Below are 24,244 nucleotides of genomic sequence, written 5' to 3'. Positions count from 1 at the left end.
TATTACAAGGGATCAGTTCAAAGCTAAATGCTGTTTGTTTGCATTTGTTGATTTTGATGGTGATATAAAGTGACACAGGGCAGGCATGAGCAGTGCTCAGAGTTACTGGCTTAGCTTCACAGCCACAGGAGTTTGCAGAGTGAACCCTATCAGGGCTCATCTTTGACACAGCAGCACGGGCTCCGAGCCTTGCCAAAAACAATCTCTTGCCATCCTTACAGTGCCAAAGCCTCTTTTACCTTTGCAACATTTCCTTAGGTTTTAGGCTAAGCACAATGAACAGCCAAAACTTTACTAACACCCACCCTGTACTGCACCCTCACAGTGCTGGTGCCAGCCAGCAGCGGCTCCATGTGATGGCAGCTTGCAGCGGTGCAGCAATTGCCTATTGTCTCTGCTCCCAGGAAGCCTACTTAAAAGCATAGGACATGTCCTGTGGCCTGATTGCCAGGGTTATTTTTCTTTGCTACTTGTCAGCTACAAAAACAAAACCCAGCTGTAAAAAATAAGTCTCTTCTCTATTTGGCAAGGTCTGTTTGGAGTTGGAGTGTGTGTGTATGTGTGCGCTTGTGTGTCTGGGCAGGACAAAAGCAGACTTGATTAACAGTTTAGCCGGAACATGTGTTTGCCACCAGTTATATTCTTATATATTTGTAAGTGCTGAACGCCTGCTTAAAGTTAAGGTATAACGTGTGTGCATGTCTGTGGCTGTGATTTAATAGACTGCTGAAAATCAGCCTGTCACTCTCCAACCCCAAAGTAAGGCACACCAGCATAGTACTGCAGTTGGTTTCAGCTAAGCAACACCCTTTGGTGGTGCAGGAGCAGAGCTCAGGAGCTGCTGGTTGCTAATGATGTGCTCTGGTCCTTTGGCAGTGTCCAGCTTTCCATAATGCATCTAAAACATTTCTCTGTGCAAAAGTCACTTTTTGTAATTGCAAGGAGGGGAACTCAGCCACAAAGTGATGGATTCTGATTTTTTCTTCCCATTAAGATGATTTAGAATTTTACAATAAGCATCACTGCATGGCTGCTAGATAATGCATGTTATTAATTTGGCACATACTAATGCTCTATTTATGTAATATTTCATACACTTTGCAGAGCTTTATATTCAGAGAGCAACCATAGAAATAACAGACATTCAGATCTGCTCCTGCCATTTAATTTTTTTTCCTGACCAAAAGAGAAGTAGCTCAAGGAATTTCTGAATTGCACAAATGGATTTCCTCAGGTTGTCTCCACAATTAGCCAGTCAGCTGGCCCCTCATACTATAGGAACAGCTAAAAAATGAAATCACAATTCTTTGAAGCTAAACAAATGAAGATAAGTGATACGATTAGAGGGGTGCCTGACTTAGCATCTTCCTTAGAACTTGCACAATGGCATCCACAGGTCACTCTTTTATTGCTCTATTTTTAACTTTAGCCACTGAGTCTTGCAGGAAGGGCTTCTACTCCTCTTTTTATCAGAGCCCATATTCTCCACTTGATATAAATACCTGGTAACAAGCCAGAAGGAGCTACAGTATTAACTTCTGGAAGAAGCATTAGGGGTTGAATGCTTGTAAGTTTAGATCTTAGTATGGAAATCCAGCATATAAAGAGAGAAAAGTGGGAATCCTATAGGGAAGAAGCTGGGAAACTGAAGCAGAGAAGAAAAATACTGGCGTTCACCTGAGAGTAAAACTACAGCCGGAAGAGTGACCACTTATGTGGAGTTCATTTGGGAGATAAATAGCTGAACTTTGGTTTCCATCTCCAGGACTGTTTGTACGATTTACTCTGCATTAGTACTCGGAAGATCAGTGGTGGCTAGATCCAATAGTTTATTCAGGAGAAACCGTAGCCCAAGGATAGCAAAGTTAAGGTGTCTCAAATGATAAATGAAAGCTCTCTGTGATTAGCTGGTATTTGAGATCCTTCTTGCCCTTCTACATTTGCTGCTTACCCCAGATTTCAGTACATGTGCTTTGTGCAGTCTCTCTACTACGCCCGTGTTGATGTGAAGTAGAAAAGGTTGTTGCTAAGTGACATGACAACTGCAAAGTGCTTTTCAATTTCTTTTTGTGTTTTCTACTCCCACATTCCACATACATCCTGTACGGAGAGTTTGCTGCTGGGAACATCCCTGTCTAGCAGTGAACACTGTGTGACAGTGTTCCAGGTCACATTTCTTACAGAAATGGCACAGAAGCTACTGTTGCTGCTCCAGTGCTCCTTTCAGTTGGAAACTTGGGATGGACCAAAGATCATTCCCATTTTCCTTTGCTCATATAAGTCTGGGTGATTCACTGTCCAGTCTGAGATGGGTTTGGTGGTATTTTCCCCAGCCGTGTATAATAGTTCCTGCGCTCTTTATACAGAGCAAAGGAAAGTTATCAGCCCAAGTGGGGCACAGCTCAGCCAGCTGCTGATCTCTGTAACTCAGCCCTGCAAATGAGACCTGGGACAAAGCTTTGACATAGCTGCTCTTACTGCGTTATCTGTGCTGTGGCTAACTCTCATGGGCTGTAAAGCACCAGGTTCTGTTGTAGTGGAAGATTTCTATTTGCAATACCGTGCTGGTAGTCTACATCTCTTTTGGTGAAGCACTTCTCAAGTTATTTCATCTATTGGCTCCATGTAAGAAAGTAGTTTAAGGGAAAAAAAGAAAAGGCAAAACTTCAAACAACTGGATTCTTTGAACTTTACCTCTTGCAGCAATCTTTATACTACTTACATCTCCCTGCATTGAATCTCATTGGCCAAACCATATCCTTTTGTTTTCTGCCAATACAGTGACTCTAATGCTTGATGGGCCCCATCAGGACCTACCACAGTGAACCACAGCTTACCACAGCAAACCATAATAAAATGATAACAGTAAATAGCATTACAAATCTTATGCATCTGTCGGTCTCGGGTCCTTTCTATTCCGTACATAGGTTAAGACATGACTTCTTGCCATGCAGAATTTGTGAGTGAAAGACTGGCATTGCGCCTGCGCTGTCTGTTCTTTACCACATGAAAAAGGTCATAAAAGGATAGTCAGTACCAATCCTGGTACTGAAGAGAGCCTTTGCCCTCAAATAAATTCCAAGCAAGACTTTTCTTTCAGTCTGGGAGGAGGGGAGCTGCTTGAAAAAAAATGTGAGTTCAACTATTAGCTTTCCACTTGTAAAACTTCATATATCACTAAATATATTGTCCGTAGAGGACAGAAGCTGTTAAGACGGAAAAGAATTTTGAAGATGGATGAATGACAAAGACAAATGAAGATTTTTATTTTAGCAGAAGTTTCCAAGTGCTGTCTCTGGGTTGGGAGGGTACTGTTAATAAAGTACACTTGACATATAACTGTTCAAGATCCTGAGAAACAGCTTTGCTTTAAAGTTCGGTAGAGGATCAAAAAGAGTGAATTCTCTGTTTTTCTCTATAAAAAAGAAAAAGAAAGCCCTGAAAAAAGATAGGTTTTTTTGGGAAACGGCATCTATGCCTTTTGTCTTTTCTTCTCTTTGTGGTCCAGAGACAGTGCGTTGACTGACTTCTTCAGAAAGGAGATCAGTGAAATTGTCAGTTGATTACTTCTCCTTGATTAGCATTTATAAGAGCCTGTGATACATTATTTGCATTCCTATTTAGCCGTGATTTTTGTGGGGCAGCAATGATTAAACTTGTCACAGGGCCTGATTGACAGGGTCAGATCTTCACTTTCTACTCTTTTGAAATTAAAAACAAATGTGTCAGCTCCCTTCATGGGCCGCAGCGCTGTGAAGCTTGCTTGCCTTGTCATCGCAGATAGGTCAGGAATGTTTTAATTTTAGGGATGGATTCTGCTTGTCAAGCAGAGTGTGATGGCGTGTAGTTCTGGAGATGAGATGTGAAGGGTGTAAAACAAAGAATGGAAAGAACAAAGACAAAGACACTCACATTATTAGACAGATTTAATTAGTCTGAATGGATATTATGCTAGATGAAGCAGTGAGCTGTGAAATTAACCCTTGATTATGGATTGGCGGATCATGCTCATAAAGAGAATCAAACCTTGGTGAATGGGAAAGAGGTGTTGTCCTACCCTCACAGCCTTCATCCCCATGACCCTTTCCCAAGTCCAAGAGGGGGTGAAAATCTTTGAAGGAAAAGCTCTTGTTGGCACTTGGGAAGTTAGGGCAGTCTCTCCCTTTTTCGGGATTGCTGTGCCTAGCCTGTCCAAAGAGCTGGAACCAGGCAAGTTACACAGAGGCAGGGTTTTGCATAAAGGATGGTAATGATACCACCCAGCACAACCAATGCCCTGCAGGCAAAAGAGTGCAGAGGCAGCACAGAGACAAGATATTCCCACCTAATCCCTACCTCCCTTCCTGCCACTCCCAAACAGGTTTGATATTTCTGCTTGAAAACGTATTTTGTTCTGATAAGCTGTGATTTAATACGGTATTACCCCTAAGTGAGGGTATAGACTTCAGGAAGGCCAGTCTATGCAGACTCTAATACATGTGTACTGTAGTGTCCCAAACACTGAGACAGTGTGGGAGATCAGGGTAATGACAATGGAGAGGGTGCTGTGTTTTGCTGCATCCATGCTGTACAGAAGAGGCACTTCAGCCTTTTTTGTGCTTCTCATCAGCATTCCCCAAAGCACCGTATCAAGAACTACTCCTAATTAGCACTGCAATGGAAGAAAACAAATAGAAAATACAGTGTTACTCTCTTGTTAGTTCCTTGTCATTCCTTCCAAGTTGTTCAACTAATGGAGTAATCAGTTAATTTGTGTTAAAAAAAGAGGGGCAAAAAAGTCAAAGGTTATTAGGTGCACTAATCAACCAATAGGTGTGAGGCCCCTGCTTCCCTCTGGCACATTTGAAATGCTTAGTTTTAGTGCAAATTTGTATGCTGGATACTGTCAGATTGAAAAGGAGTGAGACATGAAAACAAGTTGGGTGAGAGACTGCCTAGAAATGGTGGCTGATAGCTTACTGAACAGCACCAGTCTTACCTCTTTAGTCATGTTGACCCTTGATAGGTACCATGCTGCACAGTGCTACTCCTCATAACATTTTTTAAATGTGATATCAAGAATTCTCATTTTTACTTAGCATACAGTAGCATTTAAGTGATCTCTGTACGTGGAGTGACAAGAACCCTTAAATGAAAGGCCTACAGAAGATTAATGAAAGTCATTATCTTTATATGATAGTAGAGAGAGTTACTATCCACAGAAAGAAAGGAATTTCTGCCTGCACATCTCTTCTCCCCTGGTTTCCCCATCCTGTTTTGTACCCTGAAAGAGAAGAGGCAGCAGGAGAAGGTGATGAGGGAATAGGACATGACATGAACCCCATTGTAAAGTCTACTACAAAATTTCTGTTGGTGTTAGAACAAGTCACTTTGCCATTCTCCAGATGAAAATTATTATTTAAGGACAATAGACTAGTACTTATCATTAAACCTGAAGACACAGACTAGTTCTTAGGCAGAAAAGCCTTGTCATTGAACTGGTGTTTATGTGAGCAGTCACACATTAGTGTTGCCGCTTTCAGGGGCCTCTCATCAAAGTCTTTATTATTACAAACCTATTGAGCTGTATCCTCAGCTGCTGTGAATCAGCATAACTCTCCTGAAACTAATGATGCTACACACTTTTACATCAACTGAAAATCCAGCTCTTCCTTTCTAGCTGTTTATGTATTATTCAGCTAAATTTTTCCAGTACAGACCATATGAAACAGTATGCTTTTTTGCAAGAAGGATCTGCTTTCCAGACACAACATTGGCCCTTGATCTGAGTCTTCACAGTCCCCAGTCTGGAAGGCAAAATAGGTCATAGAATAATATAATCAAACAGTTTTAATTATTCTATTCAATAGTTTCTCTCAATCACTGCTGCCTTCAGCATGAGGCAGGCTTTTGGTTACCTGTTGCAGACTTTGCTGGCAGATGAGCTGGTGCAGGCATGGGTGTTGGCCAGATTACTGCTGGTTTATTTTGTTAGAAGAGAACAAAGCACATGAAACCAGTGGAAAACACAATTGCCAATAAAAGGGAAATCTCTGTTTCTTCTGTCTATGTATTTATCCGAGATGTAGGTGATGTTTTTACTTTCTTTGCTTTGCCACTTGACACAGTTCTCTCTCTGGGCATTAAGCTTTGTAGCTTGTAAGATCTTAACATGGCTGATTTTGTCATTGTGGTGTTACTGCTCAGTTTGCAGAGAGACTTCAGCTAGTGCGTTCAGCTTTGATATGAAACATCAGCAGACAAAAGGTATCCAAAGGAGAGGTTTGGACAGAATCATTCAATGCAGAAAATGTTGAGTAAATGCTCAAGACAGCCCTATAGCATTACACGTGATCCTTCAGTGAGGAACAATAAGCACTTACGTACAGAATGCAGTGCACACTTGCTTGAATGCTCAGTTTTATATTACTATCCCGCTGTTCATGAGCGTAACTGAAGAATTGGTGCTAGGAGCACTGGCCCCATTTGCAGAGGCATTTCTGTCTCACTGATATGCCTCTGTAAAGAGAGTAACAACTCTGTTTAAACCAGGGAATTAACACTGGTGTAAACCAGGTGTGAGCAAGGCAGACTCCTGCTCTTCACCCAAAGTGGCAGCTCAGAATCATTGCTTTTCTGCCTCCCAGACACAGCATATATTTTCTAATTATATACACAAGATCCTCGCTCACCTGAGGTTCAAGTTTGCTGCACTGTTTCTCATCACTCACTTAATTCAAGGAGCAGGAGCAGTTGCGTGCCCCCCACCCTTCCTTTATTTTTCAAACTGAATTGTTTCAGTGGTAGCTTAGTGTGTCAGCTTGTAAGTCTATAAAACAGTTTTCTACCAGCTGGAAATCCAACATGCTACATGAATACATAACAGTGCCTAACCAAGAAGGTTTGTAATTCAGTAATTAGCTGTAATTAATGAACACAAAGTGAAGACTCATTTACAGTTTAAATTATCACATTAGCTCCTGTCACCCTCTATGTACACAAAACAGCAGGAATTCAATTATTTTTATTCTTCAAAGCTAATTTAAAATTTAAGGAATGCCATTACATGAAATAATAGGTAGGAAATGTAATAGAAATCGCTGAGAACAGTTGGCCATCCTTAGAACGGGAGGAAAAAAATGCTATCAGTGATGATTTGGAAATGTTGTTTCCTCTGTGAACAGATGAAGGATTGAAATCTATGCACTTTTCAGTGTATTTAAAAAGAAAACGAGTTTGGTGGTTGCTAGGTCTTTGTGCAGGAAGAGCATAATTGTGCATTGTGCATAATTGTAAAAGCAGTTGATACTGATAATGCTGTTGATAGTAACATGATGACAGTGTAGAAATGCTCACACCATTATCTTTAATGGGGCTGAGTTGATGGCAACGGCATCGAGCCCCTGTAATATTCACCAATCTTAGTTGTGAAACTTCAGCCTAGCAGGCCTTAAGTAATTGTCACTTTGCAATCTGCCTATAGTTTGTGTGTGTACGTACGGCTATGCAAAATGCTTTCATTGTGCTTTTAAACCCACCATGATGCTTCTCCCTGCAGCTGCCACTGATATTTTCTTAGTTCAATAACAAGACAATTCCAAACCCATCTGATGCCACTTCTGTAGCTCCCACATATCTGCATTACAACCCTTATTTTTTTTTTTTGTTCTTTATTTCTTATTCAGTTGCGTTTTCATTTTAAATAGGCCACTGGAAGCTACACTGTCTAATTTTTCATAGGTGATCGACTGCTGAGTTGTGGGTTTATGTAGACAGAGGGAAGGTAGCGATAAGCCAAAGAGAGAGGATTCTATTAGGGAAATGCAGCAGTAACTAATGAATCCTGCCAGTAATTGGGAAGGTGTAAGCCTCTGTAATATCGTAATGATAGTCATCCGTTCTGTGCATCCCCCATCACTCCGAACGATCCCTCATCGTCTCTGTGATCTCAGACACTTAGCCATGCAAATCTTCCTGACAGGGCTCTATGTCTTTATCTCCCTAATTGGACAGTATAGAGTTGTTTATGGATATTGCAGACATTTAGACCTCAGTTGGAGGTTGTTCAAAAATCGTTAGCAAAGTTGCCTTAACAGCATTGTCAAATATTTATTCCCCTGTTTCAATATCTGTTTTTAACCCAGGCATGGTTTGCAATAGAATTAACATTTTGAAGATACACCATCTCATTCCTGGCTCCGTTTGAGGTTGTTATTCAGCCATTTTCCTACAGAAAGAGAAAACAACAAATCTACCATAAGTCCTCATTTCTCAAGGATAAAACATGAGATTGTAGGGCAAATGTGCTGCTTTTTAATTCCATTTCCATGGGGAAATGTTAAGAATGCTGACAAAGGCAGTTCCACTTACAAAAATTACAGGAAGCTTATAGGGCAAAAATTCCAGTTTAGTGTAAGCCAAAATAAATGGAGAATAATCCCATTCACTACACCACTTCAAGTGAGAGCAGATTAAGAGTCTGTATCATATATATGAGGAAAACAATGTCTTTTTCCTTGGTCAAGATTTGGGGGTTTAATTCTTGCATAGAATCATCTCTTCGTAGTAGATGAAAAGTAAGATCTAATGTTGTGCTTTACTAAAACACACTTTTTTTCTTTTACAAGCTTGCTTTTTGGAGGATTTTGCATTTTTGTACATAATACATTTGTTGTATATGGTTTGGGGATTTTCTGAGTGCAAGGAAAAGTGACATAGACCATGAACACAAGAAGCAAAATTGGGTTTAAGAGAGAGCACTGGAAATCAAAGACAGCAGCTGGTATAGCCACAAACACTTGTGGTTTTGAGTGTCAGGGAGAGAGATCAGATGGATCAGGCGACTGAATTTACAGTCCCTTGGTCATATGCCACTTTGCTCAGACAAGTTGTCCCACAAATCAAGGGGATTATTTGCTTCAGTAAGAACAGATCAGGTCTCTACTTTTTGTAACTACTAAATTAAGCCCCTAATCCTGCAAAGAGTTAACTACGTACATGCTTCTGCTGCCATCTTGTCCCACAAGGCTACTTACTCTAGCAAAGGTAAGCATAAACATAGTTTATATTTTTTATGAAACACCAATATTAAATTGGAATAAACCCGGAAATAATATATGTATTTGTCTAAAAATAATAATTTGGCAAATTTTTGAACCCAGCTCTATTTCCTTTACACAAATAGAAGGTGCAGAAGCTCTTGTTCATGGGAATATTTCTAGGAAGGATTTCTGAAAGTATTAATTTGTGCCTGTCTGGCAACTATCTTGAAAGCTGCTTGTAGGTTTGGAAATCACTTAACCAGGGAGCAGTAGAGATGACATATTATACAGTTGATTAATGTAGTAAACAGCAAATTACTGAAGGGGGAATAATCAAAGCCATAGTGGCAGCAAATAGTTACCTTATCTGATTTCTCTCAGGTTATCCCAAACTTTTAGGTACTTCCCACAATCAAACCCAAAAGGTAAAGGAAGCAAATGAAAGTAAAACTATTGGTAGCACAAGGGAATAGATTTTTCTTTTTGATGAAAAATTTCTGCGTATTTGTTACAATTCTTTATTTTAGCAAGTTCCCAGTTTTTCAGCTTGTAGGTCTTTTTGTAATAAACTTACTGACTCCCTAAAGCAGTACTGTAAACCCATAAGCCTTTCACCCTCTCCCTAATCTGGTGTTGGAAAAGCTGTCAACTACAGCACACAAAAAAAAACAGTCCACCTCTTGAAGTTCAGAGTGAACTGAATTGCAGCCAAATGCACCCACAACGCCCGTCCCATTCCAGCTCACGTGTTGCCATCCCGAGCTCATTGCAAGGTACAATGGTTGTAGCAAGGATGTGCTATCTCTTGGATATCCCTCATACTGAACATGAAGCCCTGTTTCCTATGGCATTTGGGGGACCCCTGGACACAGATAAGAGGCTGACAGCCCAGGTTCACTGCATCAACCTCTCCCTCATCTCCAGGCTGATGCTGCCAGGTTTCCATTCCCGCTGTGCTACTGGTCTGCTGGGACAGCACTGCAGGACAGGACCAGATTCTTCTCCCTGTGGTAGATGTGCTAAAGCAAATTGTCTCTAGATATGCTTGCTAGAACCTTCTCCTCCAGGAAATGAATGTATTGGCATTTAGGTCTTTTTTTATATATGCACATACATATATATTTAAAATCCCAGCTTTAGAAGCTTATGTTGGTGCAGCAGTCTGTGACACTGAATACAAGCTTCTGTGCAAAGCAATTGCCAAATGTTTACATAAACACATAAATAAGATAAATAAATTTATTTTCATTATTCATATTTTCTGCTCTTTCTTTTCCTTTTTATTTATGCTTTAAACAACTGTTACTGTAAATGTTACGATTAAAAAAATGCCTGCAGTGGACAGAAAGATGATCAGAAAGCCCTGATATAGAGCAATTCATGTTTCTTCTTTACAATCACTAACGAATCTTAACTTGAACCATGTTATGTTCCCATGTGAGTGATAAGCAATGATTTATTATGAAGTGTCACGAAATCAGAATGCCATACAGTGAGACATGAGCTAGTGGAAAATGTGTTCCCTGTTTCCCAGCCTCATTACTCAAAGATGCAGTGTCCCTTTCTCCAAGTCTAATTTACCTGGCTTTTCAGGGCACTCTGGTAGCGAAGAAAACAGCACCAGGAGGGAAATGCCTGATCCAGGCTATGCCGATCACCTACCAGCACAGCTAAACACATTGCAATGACTGGGAAAAGGCCCTGCCTGGAAATTCAAAGCTATTGCTATATCAAACATTTGCAACCACAATGATGCCACCCCCAAAGCCATTGCTTAGGATTACAGCACCCGTTGCCTCATCAGTACTGTCAGCACATGAAGAGGAAATAAAACAAGCATCGCGGAGGAGACAAACGGATAAGTTTTTTTTATGCATTAGAGTTTCTTCTACTCTCTAATGATTCCCTTCTCCCCATGATCCTAATTCAAGTAACTGGCATGTGATATATTTTGTAGATAAATCAGCAGCAGAAGAGCATGTGCAGTTCTGGCACCACAGAGTATGTGATTTACTTGTAACTCACACTGAGTGCACTGCTTTGGTTTTTAAGGTGGGAATTTGTGTTTTAAGTTCTCCCTCACAAAGACAGAAGCAAACCAGCGTATTGCAGACTGACTGACACAAGCAGTCCTCCTTTCCTACAGAACTAACCCAAACAGGCACAGTCTTAGATTTTAAGCATTTTTCTGGTTCTCTCTTTAAAGGTCCTAATCCTGAAAGCTCTTGGGCTCGGTCAAATCATGGATGGAAATAGGTGCATCTGCCTAAGGAAAGGCAAGGGTTGAGAGTAGTTCTGTTCTGCAGCAGAAAGAAGCATGGAAGCATGAGCCTTCCTAGGAGAAGGCTTGGTCTGGGCACACCACAGAGCAATCAGGAAGATGTGCTGACACCTCAAACCATGAACAATATTTTTCTGGAAAGACCAAGCCTCTACCATTAAAAAAACCCAAACCAAACTTATCCAAAACCATAGATTTCATCACCCCAGATTTGTCAAAAATTCACCAGCAGTGACAGATCCTGTTTCAAAATATGATCCTATTCTACCTCAACAAAATGTGATAGACCTAAAGCTTAAACTGCACAGAATAACCTTAAGAACAAATTTATGGCCTGCAAATTCTTTCATGTGAAAGAAAACATATCTTACATCTAGGCATGTTACAACTCGTTCATCTGTCTTAAGGCAATAGTAGCTGTTGTTTTTCTTGTAGGAAATGTGGAAATCATCAGAAGAAAATTAAGCAGAACTCATCCTTGTCTGCAAGGCTGAGACTCACAGATTTCAGAAACCTTTTTTTCTATAGAAATGCTTTATACAGAATCCTTGTGAAGTACAATCCAGAGAGTAGTTGTCTCCCAGCACTGACAATGTCTGCTGTTCCAGAGGAGACGGTGTGTGATGTACCATCCTGAAATATTGTCAACAAGCCTGGAAATATGAAGACATTTTCATAGCAAAGCAGGGATGAAAGGAAAGAGCTTTGGGTTTGCTTTTTTGTTTTGCTTTGTTTCCTAGTCCTAATAAAATCTACCGGTGTGCTCTTAACTTCTCCCCTCCCGTTTTGTTCAGCCAAGAAAGGGAATGTAATTCTCTAGCAGAAGAGTTTCAGTGCTCAGGAGAGAGGGAGGGAGTACAAATTCCTTCCTGGAGGTGCTGGCTTCAGCCAGAGATGAGTTTTGTATAATAGCAAAACAGCTCTGAATGCAGAGGTAGGATCAGCATCTTGCACTCTTGAGTAGCCTTTGCTGTCTCATGGTGACTCTAAACATTCTAATGTCAAAGCTCATAGGTAGGGGTTGGGATAAAACCCACCCACAAAAGTCTCTGATGACTGAGAAATTCTCTTCAGGATTTAAAAAATGTGGGGTTTCATGCAACCAGGAATTACAGCACAGGAAAACAAGGAGGCAACTGAGGAGTTGCACAGCAGTCGAGTAAACACTTGCAGATGACAATTTGCTCTTTTTAAGCACCTAAATTAATTGAGGAAATCTAGTTGTGAGTGACCTGACCTCCATTCATGTAAACCTGGAACCTTAACCTACTATCAGTGTGTTCAAGACAATTGCACCATAATTGCTTTGTCTTAATCTGCTCTAAATTCCCTTTTTCCAAGGTGTGTTACAAAAGCTGTTTCTCTTGTGGGATCTATACAGGTGGCATTTTAAAATGTAGTGAGCACCCAAATCTGCAGAACCTGCTTGTCAGAGAAAATGACACAGTTTGCATGTGACCTGTAATGACAGTTGCTAGTTGAAAAGAAACCAGAAATTCAGCTATATCTTCCACACTTTGGTTGCAGCTGCCATCAACTAAATCTCTCTCCAAGGGCAGATGGTGCCCTGTACAATGAACAATTTAATCTTGAGCAAACTTTGCCAAAAAATGCACTTCTTTTTTTTTTTTTTCCCTCCAAGAATAGGCTGTCAATCACATGTGCTCTCAAATATATTGTGATTTGGTGATTATACTTTATTTATAGCAAAAAACAAACATTCAATGTTCTCTCTATATATTTTTTTTTCTAAATACAAGCCTGTGAGCCTTCCAGATACCCCTGTATTGGACTCTGTCTATGTGCAGAAGCTATTAAGAGGGACCAGTTAGGTGCTGGGATACTTTGTGCCTGTTAGGTGTTGTGTGCTCTTTGTCACATGTGCATCCTATGGCACCCTGAGCCCCAAGCTGAAATCCTGGCCTTTCTCAGCACAAGTGGCAGGAATCCCACTCTCTCCACAGCCTAGGTTTTCATTGTGTCTCTCTGAAGACACGGGGAGCTGCAGCCCCCAAATTTGGTCTGACTCCACCTATCAGCAAAATGTCTGAGGCATGTGGGGAAGTGAAATGATTTGCCTAGAGCCATGCACACCAGATCTCTGGGGGTGGGAGCCAGGTTTTAGCACACAGCTCGCTATCTTCCCTTCCTCTCCTGCTACGTCTGAAGGAAAAGATGGGCTGAGCATGCCTTGCTACTGTCAGCAATGCCAGTTGTCCCTCCTGTGCCATCCCTATACCTGGCATCCCTTCCTTAGCTGCCTGCGTCTGTGCAAAGATCTGGATTGCCCAAACTATCAGGAAGGAAAAGATGATTCTTGCTGATTTTTCTCAGCCTAAATAGCTCCCTGACCTACAGCACTGTATGGTGGGCACTGGTGAGGATTGGGGCAGCTTCAGCCAGCAGTGCTCACATCCACCCTTGCTGCATCTTTCATGGAATCAGAGTAGTTTGGGTTAGAAGGGACCTTAAAACTCATCCAGTTCCAACCCCTGCCAGGGACAGGGACACCTTCCACTAGAGCAGCTTGCTCCAAGCCCCTGTGTCCAGCCTGGCCTTGAACACTGCCAGGGATGGGGCAGCCACAGCTTCTCTGGGCACCCTGTGCCAGCGCCTCAGCACCCTCACAGGGAAGAGCTTCTGCCTAAGAGCTCAGCTCAGTCTCCCCTCTGGCAGGTTAAAGCCATTCCCCTTGTGTTATCACTACGCGCCCTTGTAAAAAGTCCCTATCCAGACTTCTTACAGGCCCCCTTAAGGTATCATCATTATTATTATTAAGGTGAATGTCTTTCATTCACCTCTGTCTCTTGGGGATGCACCTCATCATTCTGCTTTTAAGATACTGCTGGATCCTTTTCTAGTCATTCACAGAAGAAAGTGCCTGCTCTCTGGGGAACTGCTTAGGCTAACATGTCAGCATTTTTACAAACCATACTGTTCAGGTGGATTTGGAGGATCTAACTATATTTGTTCAGGGATGTCTAGTAACCCTTGTGAGCTGGGCACTGCTGTACATATTCAGTAAGTCTAACTGGGCTGCTTTTTGTCTGAAAGTACATACATATATACTTGCATATAAAAATATATTTGTATACAAGCTATAGTATTTTTGCATTTCTCAGGTGGCCTGACTGGTTATACATGCCTGCCCACACAAGCATGCCCCTAAAATGTCAGTGTTGCTGTATCTGAGCAGCCCAGCCATAGTCTTTGGTACCATCAGTCCACAGTTCCTGGCAGAGATGGATCGCTGTGTTCACTGCACTGTGCACAATACGAATAGGCATATGTTGAACAGCTTCGCTCAACCAGGGTCACAGCTAATAAAATCTGTCATACAAAACTATATACACAGATATCAGAAGTTTCAGGAAACAAGAAACTCAAAAAAACAGAAAGTTTTGGGGTTATTTTGGCACATTTCAAACAGGTTTTTCTTTTATATCACAAAGCTGTTGAGCCAGACCAGCTGAGGTTAATCAGCATAACTCCATTGACCTCCCACAGAGAAGGTGTTTTGCACCAGCTACAGATATGTGTTCTGATGCTCTTGCTGCTGAAATCCCAGGGTCTTTTATCTGTCCTTGGCCTCAGCCTCTTAACAAAGTATCTTCAACAAAGAGTTTTCTGAGATAAATCCAACTTGATAGCTTCAAGTTTTTTATTAAATGTAGTTTCCATCATCCCAGGCAGTGATGTCTCTGAACTCCTCCACCTGGGTGTTGCTGCAGCCAGAGGACTTTGTATTTAAGCAGACACACCCCGGGAACATCTGAGCTAAAGCCCACATTTCTTTTCCATTGTCTTGTCCCACATTCTCATAAGCTTAGGTCACATATGTCCTACAATAAGGCAGACTTTTTTCCACACTTCCCTCTCCACACGTCTGCTGGCTCAGGCTGGATCCACAAAGCCTGGTACCTTCTGCAGGGACACAAGAGGGACCTGCCATGGTGAGTTGTGCTGGTGTGTCCTCCTCCTGTTCTCTGTTGTGCAGCAGCTGTGACTTCTCTGCTGTAGACAGTGCAGCTTCTTGGCACAGCACCCTTCATTATAAAGCACATTAGGGACCATTTCCTGCTGGTATCGCATGGAGCCTCTGCATGCATCTGGGTGGCACCTTCAGCAAGAACGAAGAGCTGAAAGTATTAGTTTTCACAAGGGTTATTCTTACCTCTCCCAAAATGTTTCCCACCATGCTAGAGTGTGATTTCTGAAACAAATATGTTCTGTTTATTTATTTAATGTGCTGTTAAATGACCTTCTGTAAAGCTATTACTGCCAAAAGGCTTTAAAATGGATGGGCAGGCATATAACTTAAGAGAGCATGCTCCTTACAATCAGGATGAATCATTTGAGTAGTTACTGTTTGGATTGATATAATTTTAGTTATAATTATGGGTAACGAGAAGGCATTTAGAGTCTGTAATATTGTAATTCATGGTGAGAGGAGTCCTAAATTAAATAAAATATATCCAAATTTGCTTTTTCTTCCTATCTAGGTATTATGCACGTAAGCATGATTCTTTAAGGAACAGATTTTCTGCTGCTGTCTAGTATCTAGCAAAAGTAGGTCAAAAATGACATCTAGAGATAACATGTTTGGTAACCACAAAGGGACTGTCTGTGTCTTTCTTTTTGGCCTTTTAAGAGTCCTATAATAAATTACTATAGGTATAGCAGCAGCATGAAAAGATTTTGATCCATAGACTCCCATGGCCTGTGGTGGTGGATCAGGGGTACATATTGTCACTTTTATTATCCCATTACACTAATAGAAGATGATAAAATTATATTAGCAAGGGTCTGGGAATACAAAAAAAGAACATTATAAACACATAAACCTGCTGTCATCTGCCTAGCTCTAGAGTACCACCAGACCTTGGACTATGCCACTCAAGTGGTTGGTGTGCTCCTGCTGACCCCAAAAACCAAACAGTGACAGCAATCCCCAAGTGAAGGGCTTGAAAACCACCCCATGAACAGACAGCCCGTGTCATTTGGTTAGTGTGGCTTTTGGCCATGGAGAGAAGGCGGAAAGGAGGCTAGAGGGAGAGAACGAAAGCACGGGGTTTGGCACATGTGTGCACATGTGAGTGAGCTCACCACAGCTCTCACGAGCCAGGAACCATGTGGGGACGAAGCAGCACAGCTGAGCAGTGCTGGTGCCAGCCCGCGGAGGCCGGACACATGGCGATTAGCTGTTAACATGCAGTTGACAGTTGTCTCGGATCGCAGACATGTTTGAGTGCTCCTATTTCAGAAGTTTCACAGCTGTGTTTGTACAGCAAGATCTGAATGAGGAGAGGGAAGCTGTGCCACGGGCAAGGAGCAGGAAAGTGATTGGTAGAAGGAATCCTGAGTCCTGACACATCTGCATTAAAATAGATACAACTTTTCACATCTGCTGATGGCTTGATAATTAATGTTAACTAAAAGCAAAGCTTCAGGATCTGCAACTGATATTTCGCATATGCTGTACAAGACATCAGCATAATGAACACCCTCAACCACATTTTCATAACATAATTTAAGTGACAGGGTTTTCTTTATGGTGCAGGTTGAACTACATTTCAACAACAGCCCAGGAAGCAGCAAAGTTTGCCCATCAAGTGCTGTTTAAATGTCCAAGCTGCTATGCCCCAGACTGTGGGTGACAAGCTCTCCGCATACTCCCTGAATCTCTTAGCAACTTGATAATGAAATACATAAACTATGACCCTTATTGATCACGGCTTACACTAATTAATTTCCCAAAGTCCTGTCCCAGCCTGCAGTGATATCAATGCAAGGGAATAAAACCCAAGGATGGAGACTTCGGTTGCCCAAAAGACCTCAGGGTGAAGTACTTATCCCATTGAAATCAATACCAAGTCCCAATTGATTTTAATCATGCATGGATAGTACCATTAGTCAAGTGTATGGACGCTTAGCCCCAAAAGTTTGTACAGTTGTCACAAATGGCTTTTATAGCAGTGCTGAACCATACCTGCCTTCACACACACAGCAGTACAGAGGATCCCCTCCAGTTCCCAGGAAGGAACTCCAGTTCCCAGTGCCTCATTCCATCTTAACCTTTCCTCCAGCAGCAAGACCTGTTGTAGACCTACACCCTGTCTGATGTGCCTCTGTCAGTGCTACCCAGGTTTAACAGTGTCCTTAATGTTGCTCTGTACATGTTACCCTTGTGATGGGGGAGTGACCAGGAGTATTACTAACCTGATTTTACAGCTGGTCTAATACAAAAGCCTAAGGGCCTTCATTGCAATGAATTAAAAAGAAAAGGAGGCAGGAGTTTGGCTTCTCAGTTTTCCAGTCCAAGCCCTTGATAAATATTTCCCACTGGCAGGGAACCAGTACTCTGCAGTTACTTCGCTGCATACCAAGTCTACTTCCCAGATTTAGCACTTTCAGTAAAACTACATGCTGCTCAATTGTCCTAATGGCATTCTGGAGGCAGAATTGAATTAATCAAGAGTTGTCGCTCTCGCATTCGGCCGTTTCACCACTGTCCTTCTTGTTGGCTTATGCTGGACCAGCCCACAGTGTCCCACATCCATGAGTTAGGCAGATGCTCTGCATGTCAGAGCTGCTACAGAGCTTGGTATGCTCCAAGGCAGGACTAACATGGCATGCCACAGGTAGCTTTAACCCTGGTGAAGGCTGCAAAAATCTACTCAGAAAGGTAAATTCCAGTGCCTGTACCACCTCTGCAGTCTGCACTTGGACGTTTGCAGAGGGTGATTCTGCAGCTGAGAGCTTGGCCAGAAGCAGAGCCAGCCCATGGCATTACCATATTTCAGCTCTAGGCATTGCAATAGTAAGGCTTCTGGATTTCTTTAAAATTCAAACAAGGTGTAAACTGACACAGTTTTGTCCCTTTGCAGTGAAAAATAGTAGCTTTGCAAAGTGTGAATTGCTCTGGAGCCTTACCTCTGAAACCTAAAGGCAACATTTTAAAGTGTCAACATGGATTGCTTTTAATATCTTTTAAGTGGACCTAAGGTATTCACCACAATTTCAGAGTGGCTTCCAGGCATCCTTAGTTGCCAAAAGTCTCTACATTCAGCTGCCAAAACCTCTTCTTCCCTTCCAGCAATTTCTCCATAGCAGGTTTGGGTTGCCAACGCAAAACTCAGCATCACTGTGAAAACTGAAAAGGTGAAGATATTGTAAAACAAACCAAATTATGAGCTAAATAACATGAAGTCAATGGGCTTTTTTGTTTTCATATGGAATTCTTTTGAAAGCTGAGTTTATTTTACTTTATTTAAAGCTACTACTGAATTTCCAGTTGATTTAGCCAGAACACAGGGAACACACCGCAGGATTTGAGTTGTGTTTGCTGAAATGTCCATGGCCTTGAACAGATAATATATTTTTCAGTAACATATTTCTCTGCCTACTGCTGGTCTTTTTTTCTCTGTGCTCTCTGCAGATTGACTTTCACTGTACTTATTGCCTGCCTCATTTCTCACCCTATTTTTCCAGTTGTTTTTTCTACTGCTTCTCACAGTATCTTTCTCCCAGGTTATAAGCAAAAAAGAACTCTACTTTGGGCTGAACTTTTAAACCCACATCTTGAAATTAAATAAAACAAGCACCTTCTGTCTCTGTGTAGAAGCAACTTCACAACTCGAGTCACTTAGCACTTTTAGTAGCTGCAGAATGGAAAAGGTCCGTTGGAAGAACGGAGGCTTTTAATGCTGGAGAGGTGCCACAACAACCAGAAATAACACAGCGATAGTCGGGTAATTAAACACAATGTGGGTACAAGATGTTGAACTCACCATGAGGATTTTAGAGTATATTTTGGCTGGTAGCAGAAAGAGCTCATTATAGTGTCCAGGTTTAAGTGACATGGGGGAAAAGCAGAGATAAGGAGGAACACACTCAGGGCTCCAGGCAGAGCCACAGCATCAGTTGGAGTTTACCCACTAATCCCCACACAGTTACAGACCTGAGGATCTGTGGGTTTTATTCTCACTCCTGTGTCCTTGCTTTTTTGGAGCCTATAGCTGGACAAAGTAAAGCAAAGTTGTCTCATTTCCAGAATTTTCTATTGATAAAAGTAGGCATTCAATAAAATCTGGAATAGTGATTGGAAACTTGGTAACAATAGTCATTGTAATAACAGTTATTAATATTCTGCTTGCAGGACGAATGCCTTAGTTCCAGCTCTCCAGCCCAGGCTTCCCGCACCCTGCACGGCACTCCAATCCTGACATTGAACTCACAGCAACCCGGACCGCGAAGACTGCCAAAAAAACTCCAGCTATTCTTCTTCATCCTCACTAACAATTTGGTAATGAAGTATTGATTTCCACTCCCCTGCTTATGGACGATATTAGATTTTCATTGATAAACTGCACTGGGGCTGTCTGGTCTCCACTGTCCCTTTTTGCTGTCACTAAAACAAAGTGCCACTGAAGTAAGATAATGACTGAGAACATTGATGTACTTATTTCGTCAATTTGTAACACTTGACAGGAAAAAAAAATTCTTCATAGTTTAATGTCCAAGTGTGCTACACAAGATGCAGTCACATTGGAAGCTTTACTTTTCATGGTAATGTCCATTTCCTATTTATAACCCCTTTGGGATAGTTTGTCTAAAGGAAATGTTTCTATTCTGTGCAGCTATTACTGTTGCACCTGGGTTGCCCAATCCAGTCATTGCACTAGGGATCAATACATCACAGTAAGTACAAGAATTATTAAGTTAAAACAGATTCTGAGCCAAAAAACCTCTGAACAATGTTAATCTTCTGTGCAAGTTGTTCAAATAGTTATGCTTAACCATGTTGCTGCCAAAGATTTGTTTGAAATGGATTATTTTCAGTTTGTTTTATTCCTCAGATATATATATATATTTAAATCTCCATTATGGTTTACGATGAGACATATGCAATGGAGTGATTTTTAAAACAAAAGTACTATTATTAGATTATTGAACATTATATAGATATAGGTATATCTATATATAAATATCACTATATAAATATCTATATATAGATATAAAAGAACAAAAGTAGAATTCCTTTCTCAGTTAGATGGGTGTAAATCTGAAGCTCTCTGTTAGAGTCGGTGGAGTTACATTGGACTTATGCAACCAGAAATGAGATCAGAATCTGGTCTTCATGCTCTCCGGCCGACCTGGCACAGATGGGCTGGGAAGCACAGCTGACTTCAAGTCAACCGAGACCTGGGGAGAAGGGGGCTACAAAGATGGCAATTTCAAATCTGTGCTGGTAACTTTTTTCATTAAAACTTTGAGGTCCCCGTTTTAATTTGTGGAATATTCACGTTAATAATGAGTTCTAATTAAGACATCCATTAAAAGCCCGTTAAAGTTAATTTAACGTAAAAATTCCAATAGAACTGTATTAGATTTTCTCCATTAAATTAACGTTATGGATTTTTAACGGATGTCTTAATTATACATTATTATTAACGGGAATACTGTATTACACAGATTAAAATCGGGTCCCGAGTCAACTCACAAAATCTTCCAGGATATGCTAATGTCACGAGTCTCACATTACCTAGTGCACTGCTTGGAAAATCAGGCACAGCCCTTTTTGCTCTCGCTGAGCATTTCCTTGCAGCTACAGCAATCTCCAGTAGACAAACCCATCTCTGTGTCGAACGATGAACTTTCCTTATCCTCAAAGGAAAAATAAGTCTGCATCAGGTTGCAAATCACTACTCCATTGCAAATGAAATATTCAAAGTATGCTAGGCACAAGTTAAGAAGAGGATCATTCTCAAATAAGAGAGGGCTTTGGGGTGTCTTTTACTATTGTTTTTGTTTAGATGTTGAAGGATATAATTGCAGTGCAGCATTCACGAAATCAGACTAAACATGTTTACTGCATTCCCTGTGGCTTGTGCAGAAGGACCTGTTTTGGCATTGTTTGGGAAATTTTGACATGATCCCTAAACTCAACATGAAGGAGAAAAAAAAGGCCCTTCTTATTTACCTCCTAGGGAAAGTGTTGCCCTTATGCCACATATAATAGCAAATTGCTTTTTTTATGGCATGCATAACCTAGATGGGAAAAAATATGGCGCTTGAGGGAAGGAGGGAAAAAGTAAATGAAGTTCCAGGAATGTCATTCTGAAGTAATGAGGCATGGACAGAAAATATACCCCTCACATCATCGGATTGAGATGGCAGTCGAAATAGCTTCATTGAAGTGTCAGCACTCATCCATCAATCAATCATCCACAAGGAAAAATAACGACAGTACAACGGGGCGGCTTTTATGGGATTTACTCATGGGCATAGGGAATAGCAGCTCAAATGTAGTTCTGACATGAAAAGCAAGGTGCTGATATTATTTTTTATGATGGGAGGATCATAAAGTGAATTGAGAACAGTGAGGTCTGTCTTTGCTTAACCTATTCAACTGGAAATGAACGGAGCTCAACTGGAAACGAGCAGAGCCTTCAGATGGGTTAAGATTGAAGCCTGCACCGTGCTGAGCACCAGCCATTGACAACAAAATTCTATTAAAGCAAAATCAATGCATTAGCACTGAGCTCCTCAGAAGCTGTTAAATTGCACAGCCCAGTTCAGAGTTATTAAGTGAAGTTGCACAAGGTGGGTCCTGTGCCCCAGACCCAAAGGCAGCAAGCACCATGGTAAAATGCCTCCTGGGATAAACCATGTGTGTATCCCCACTCTTTTTTGGATGCTCTATGAAAAATATTTGGCTTATTGTGGCATCCAATGGGTGACGTTCCCACTGACTTCAGATGACCCTGATCCTGCTCCCTGTGCTTGGCCATCTGCTTTCATAGAAACCCTCTGTGCAGTATGCTTTGCTATGTCTGAGCCACACGGATGCCAACATGGGCTGCTGCTGGGAGTGAGGAACACTCTTCCCACAAGAGGGTGGCCCGCAGCATCCAAGACTGGGGCTCTTTGGGGCACCAACTGCTCGATTTTGGCAGAAAAGAGGCTTTCCTGATGCCCCAAACCCAGTGAGCAGTGGGGTGGTGATAGAAAACATGGTCCCACCATCCCACATCCCCAAATGTGCTGGCACCTGGGACTCCACAGCTGAGGACTGGTACACCCAAGGGAGGTTTGGCTGTCCCAGAGGCATGTTCTGCTCAGGAAGCTTCACTCCAACACAGACAAGTGTGGAAATAGCTACTTCATTTAAAATCTGGCCACAAACCTTTATTACACAGTGCTAAACCTTGATTATTTTGCCTGCATCGCTGTCTTCTGGGAACATTTTAGGTACACATTTGAATTAAGTGACTTTTTTTTTTTTTACAATATGATATAAAAAAAGTATGTCTCTCCTCTCTCCCTGTATGAAACTGGATGAGTTGATAGTTTATCTGTCATATAAATCAGGTAACACAGAAAATCATTGCATCTTTTCTCTGTCGTATCTACTCAATATCTATCGTTCTGACTTTTATTCTTATTGGAGATCATCAAAACATTAATTAAAAGCCTGGTGATCAAACAGCCAAATATTTATGATTCAAATCCTTGCTTATTAACAAGTGGCATATTGATACACCACATATCCAAGCTCTTTATGCTCTTGCACTGCAATAAAGCAGTAAGAAGTGTTATCCTTATGCACTGCTTTGAGAGATTTACTCAGAAACCATAGTACCCTTCCTGCCACCATCCATGTCAAACTAAGCCATATCACCTTAACAAACATGCGCTGTTTCAAAAGAGGGAGATGTAATCAGCATCTCTTTGGAGCCTAATATATAAGAATTTCAGTGAATCACACTCAGGTGTTTTTTCCAGGCTCTGATTATTTAAGCTGAGAGGGAGAAGGACACTTACCTTTAAACTTGGCTGTCATTAGTACAATAATAATTGTTGGTTTAAAAAAGCTCTCTGAGAATCTACTAACAAACCTGCCCAGTGGTTACTTGTCAATGCAACTTGTCATGGGCTTTATTGCCTACTTGTGAAAATATTTACAAGACTGACTTCCCTAGCTTTTTTAGAGATCATGGAGGATGGAAGGAGTCATTTTAAAAATCAATAATTATGTATTAACATGATAGGGTTTGAAGCCTTCCAAGCCAGTTTTACAGGCTATTGAGTCAGCCCTAACACATTCAGATGGCAAGGATTGTTTCCCTCAATTTTTGGTCTTTTTTTCTTTCCTTAATTGTGTCCTGATAAAAATCCAGATTTATTGCCTAATTAATACCCACAGTTCAGTTCCTAAAGTAGAAAGGGATGTTCTCACTGGGGAGCATCCACGGCTTTGCAGGGAAAGTGAGCTGCCCTTGGTTAGCAGGAAAGTACGAAAGGAACAGAGTTTTTGTGCAGGGCAGCTTCTGTGTGAGAGCTACCCAAGGGGACCATTTCCTTTCTGTAGAATTGCCCTCTGCTAATTCCCAATGTCCCCAGTCCTGCCATGAAGGTGCTGCTCTGGTTTAAGCACAGCTGCTCAAGTCAACCAGTTGCTTTGGTCTTGCTGTGAATATTGTCTTGCAATCAAACCTGTTAAGAAAACACAAGGGGATGGAAGATGGCAACCTCATTTTAGCAGAGATTTACTCCCAGGGAAAAAATGACTCTGTTCAGTGCCCGAGGCCAGGCTGGTCCGAGGCCGCTGTCCCCTCTCTGCTGCAATCATACCTCTCAGGCTGGAGAAAGTGCCGTGGCTAAGTGGAGTTGGATCTCGTCACACAGGGCTTTTGCCTTCACAAACAGATATACGATGCAATTTATATTTAAAATTCTCTCTATAAAGACAGTATTGATCACAGATTCCAGATCAATATGTTGCAATTACAGCAGGCTTTAGAGCCCATCTCTCCCCAAGCAAGAGCACTGATATAACCACCTCTATATATTTTGAAAAGCGCTACTGATATGTGCCCATCTTCTCACAGTACAACCTAACATATTACTTTTGCTCCCAGGAAGTGTGCTTAGGAGCTAC

General features: G+C 41.4%; 1 protein-coding gene and 1 long non-coding RNA gene across 3 annotated transcripts in view; both read left to right on the top strand.

The window, feature by feature from the left end:
- The window catches only part of TSHZ2 (teashirt zinc finger homeobox 2), a 222,711-nt gene extending 201,029 nt beyond the window's left edge, over positions 1 to 21,682 (top strand). For both annotated transcript variants that reach the window (XM_061375446.1, XM_061375445.1), the window contains exon 3: positions 19,460 to 21,682. In XM_061375446.1, the coding sequence (XP_061231430.1) occupies positions 19,460 to 19,461 (2 nt within the window). In that variant the 3' untranslated portion in view covers positions 19,462 to 21,682. The remainder of the gene's footprint in view (positions 1 to 19,459) is intronic.
- Positions 15,002 to 17,092, top strand: LOC133224159 (uncharacterized). Its single transcript, XR_009728781.1, has 2 exons — positions 15,002 to 15,254; positions 15,322 to 17,092. It is a non-coding gene; the product is annotated as an uncharacterized LOC133224159 (long non-coding RNA).
- Positions 21,683 to 24,244: the final 2,562 nt, after the last annotated feature.

The sequence above is a fragment of the Neopsephotus bourkii genome, unplaced genomic scaffold (genome assembly GCF_033783945.1).
Source record: "Neopsephotus bourkii isolate Nb327-2 ecotype Australia unplaced genomic scaffold, CSIRO-AGI_Nbou_v1 NB_1663, whole genome shotgun sequence".
In the NCBI taxonomy this organism is placed as follows: domain Eukaryota; kingdom Metazoa; phylum Chordata; class Aves; order Psittaciformes; family Psittacidae; genus Neopsephotus; species Neopsephotus bourkii.
This window is presented reverse-complemented; position numbering and strand designations above follow the sequence as displayed.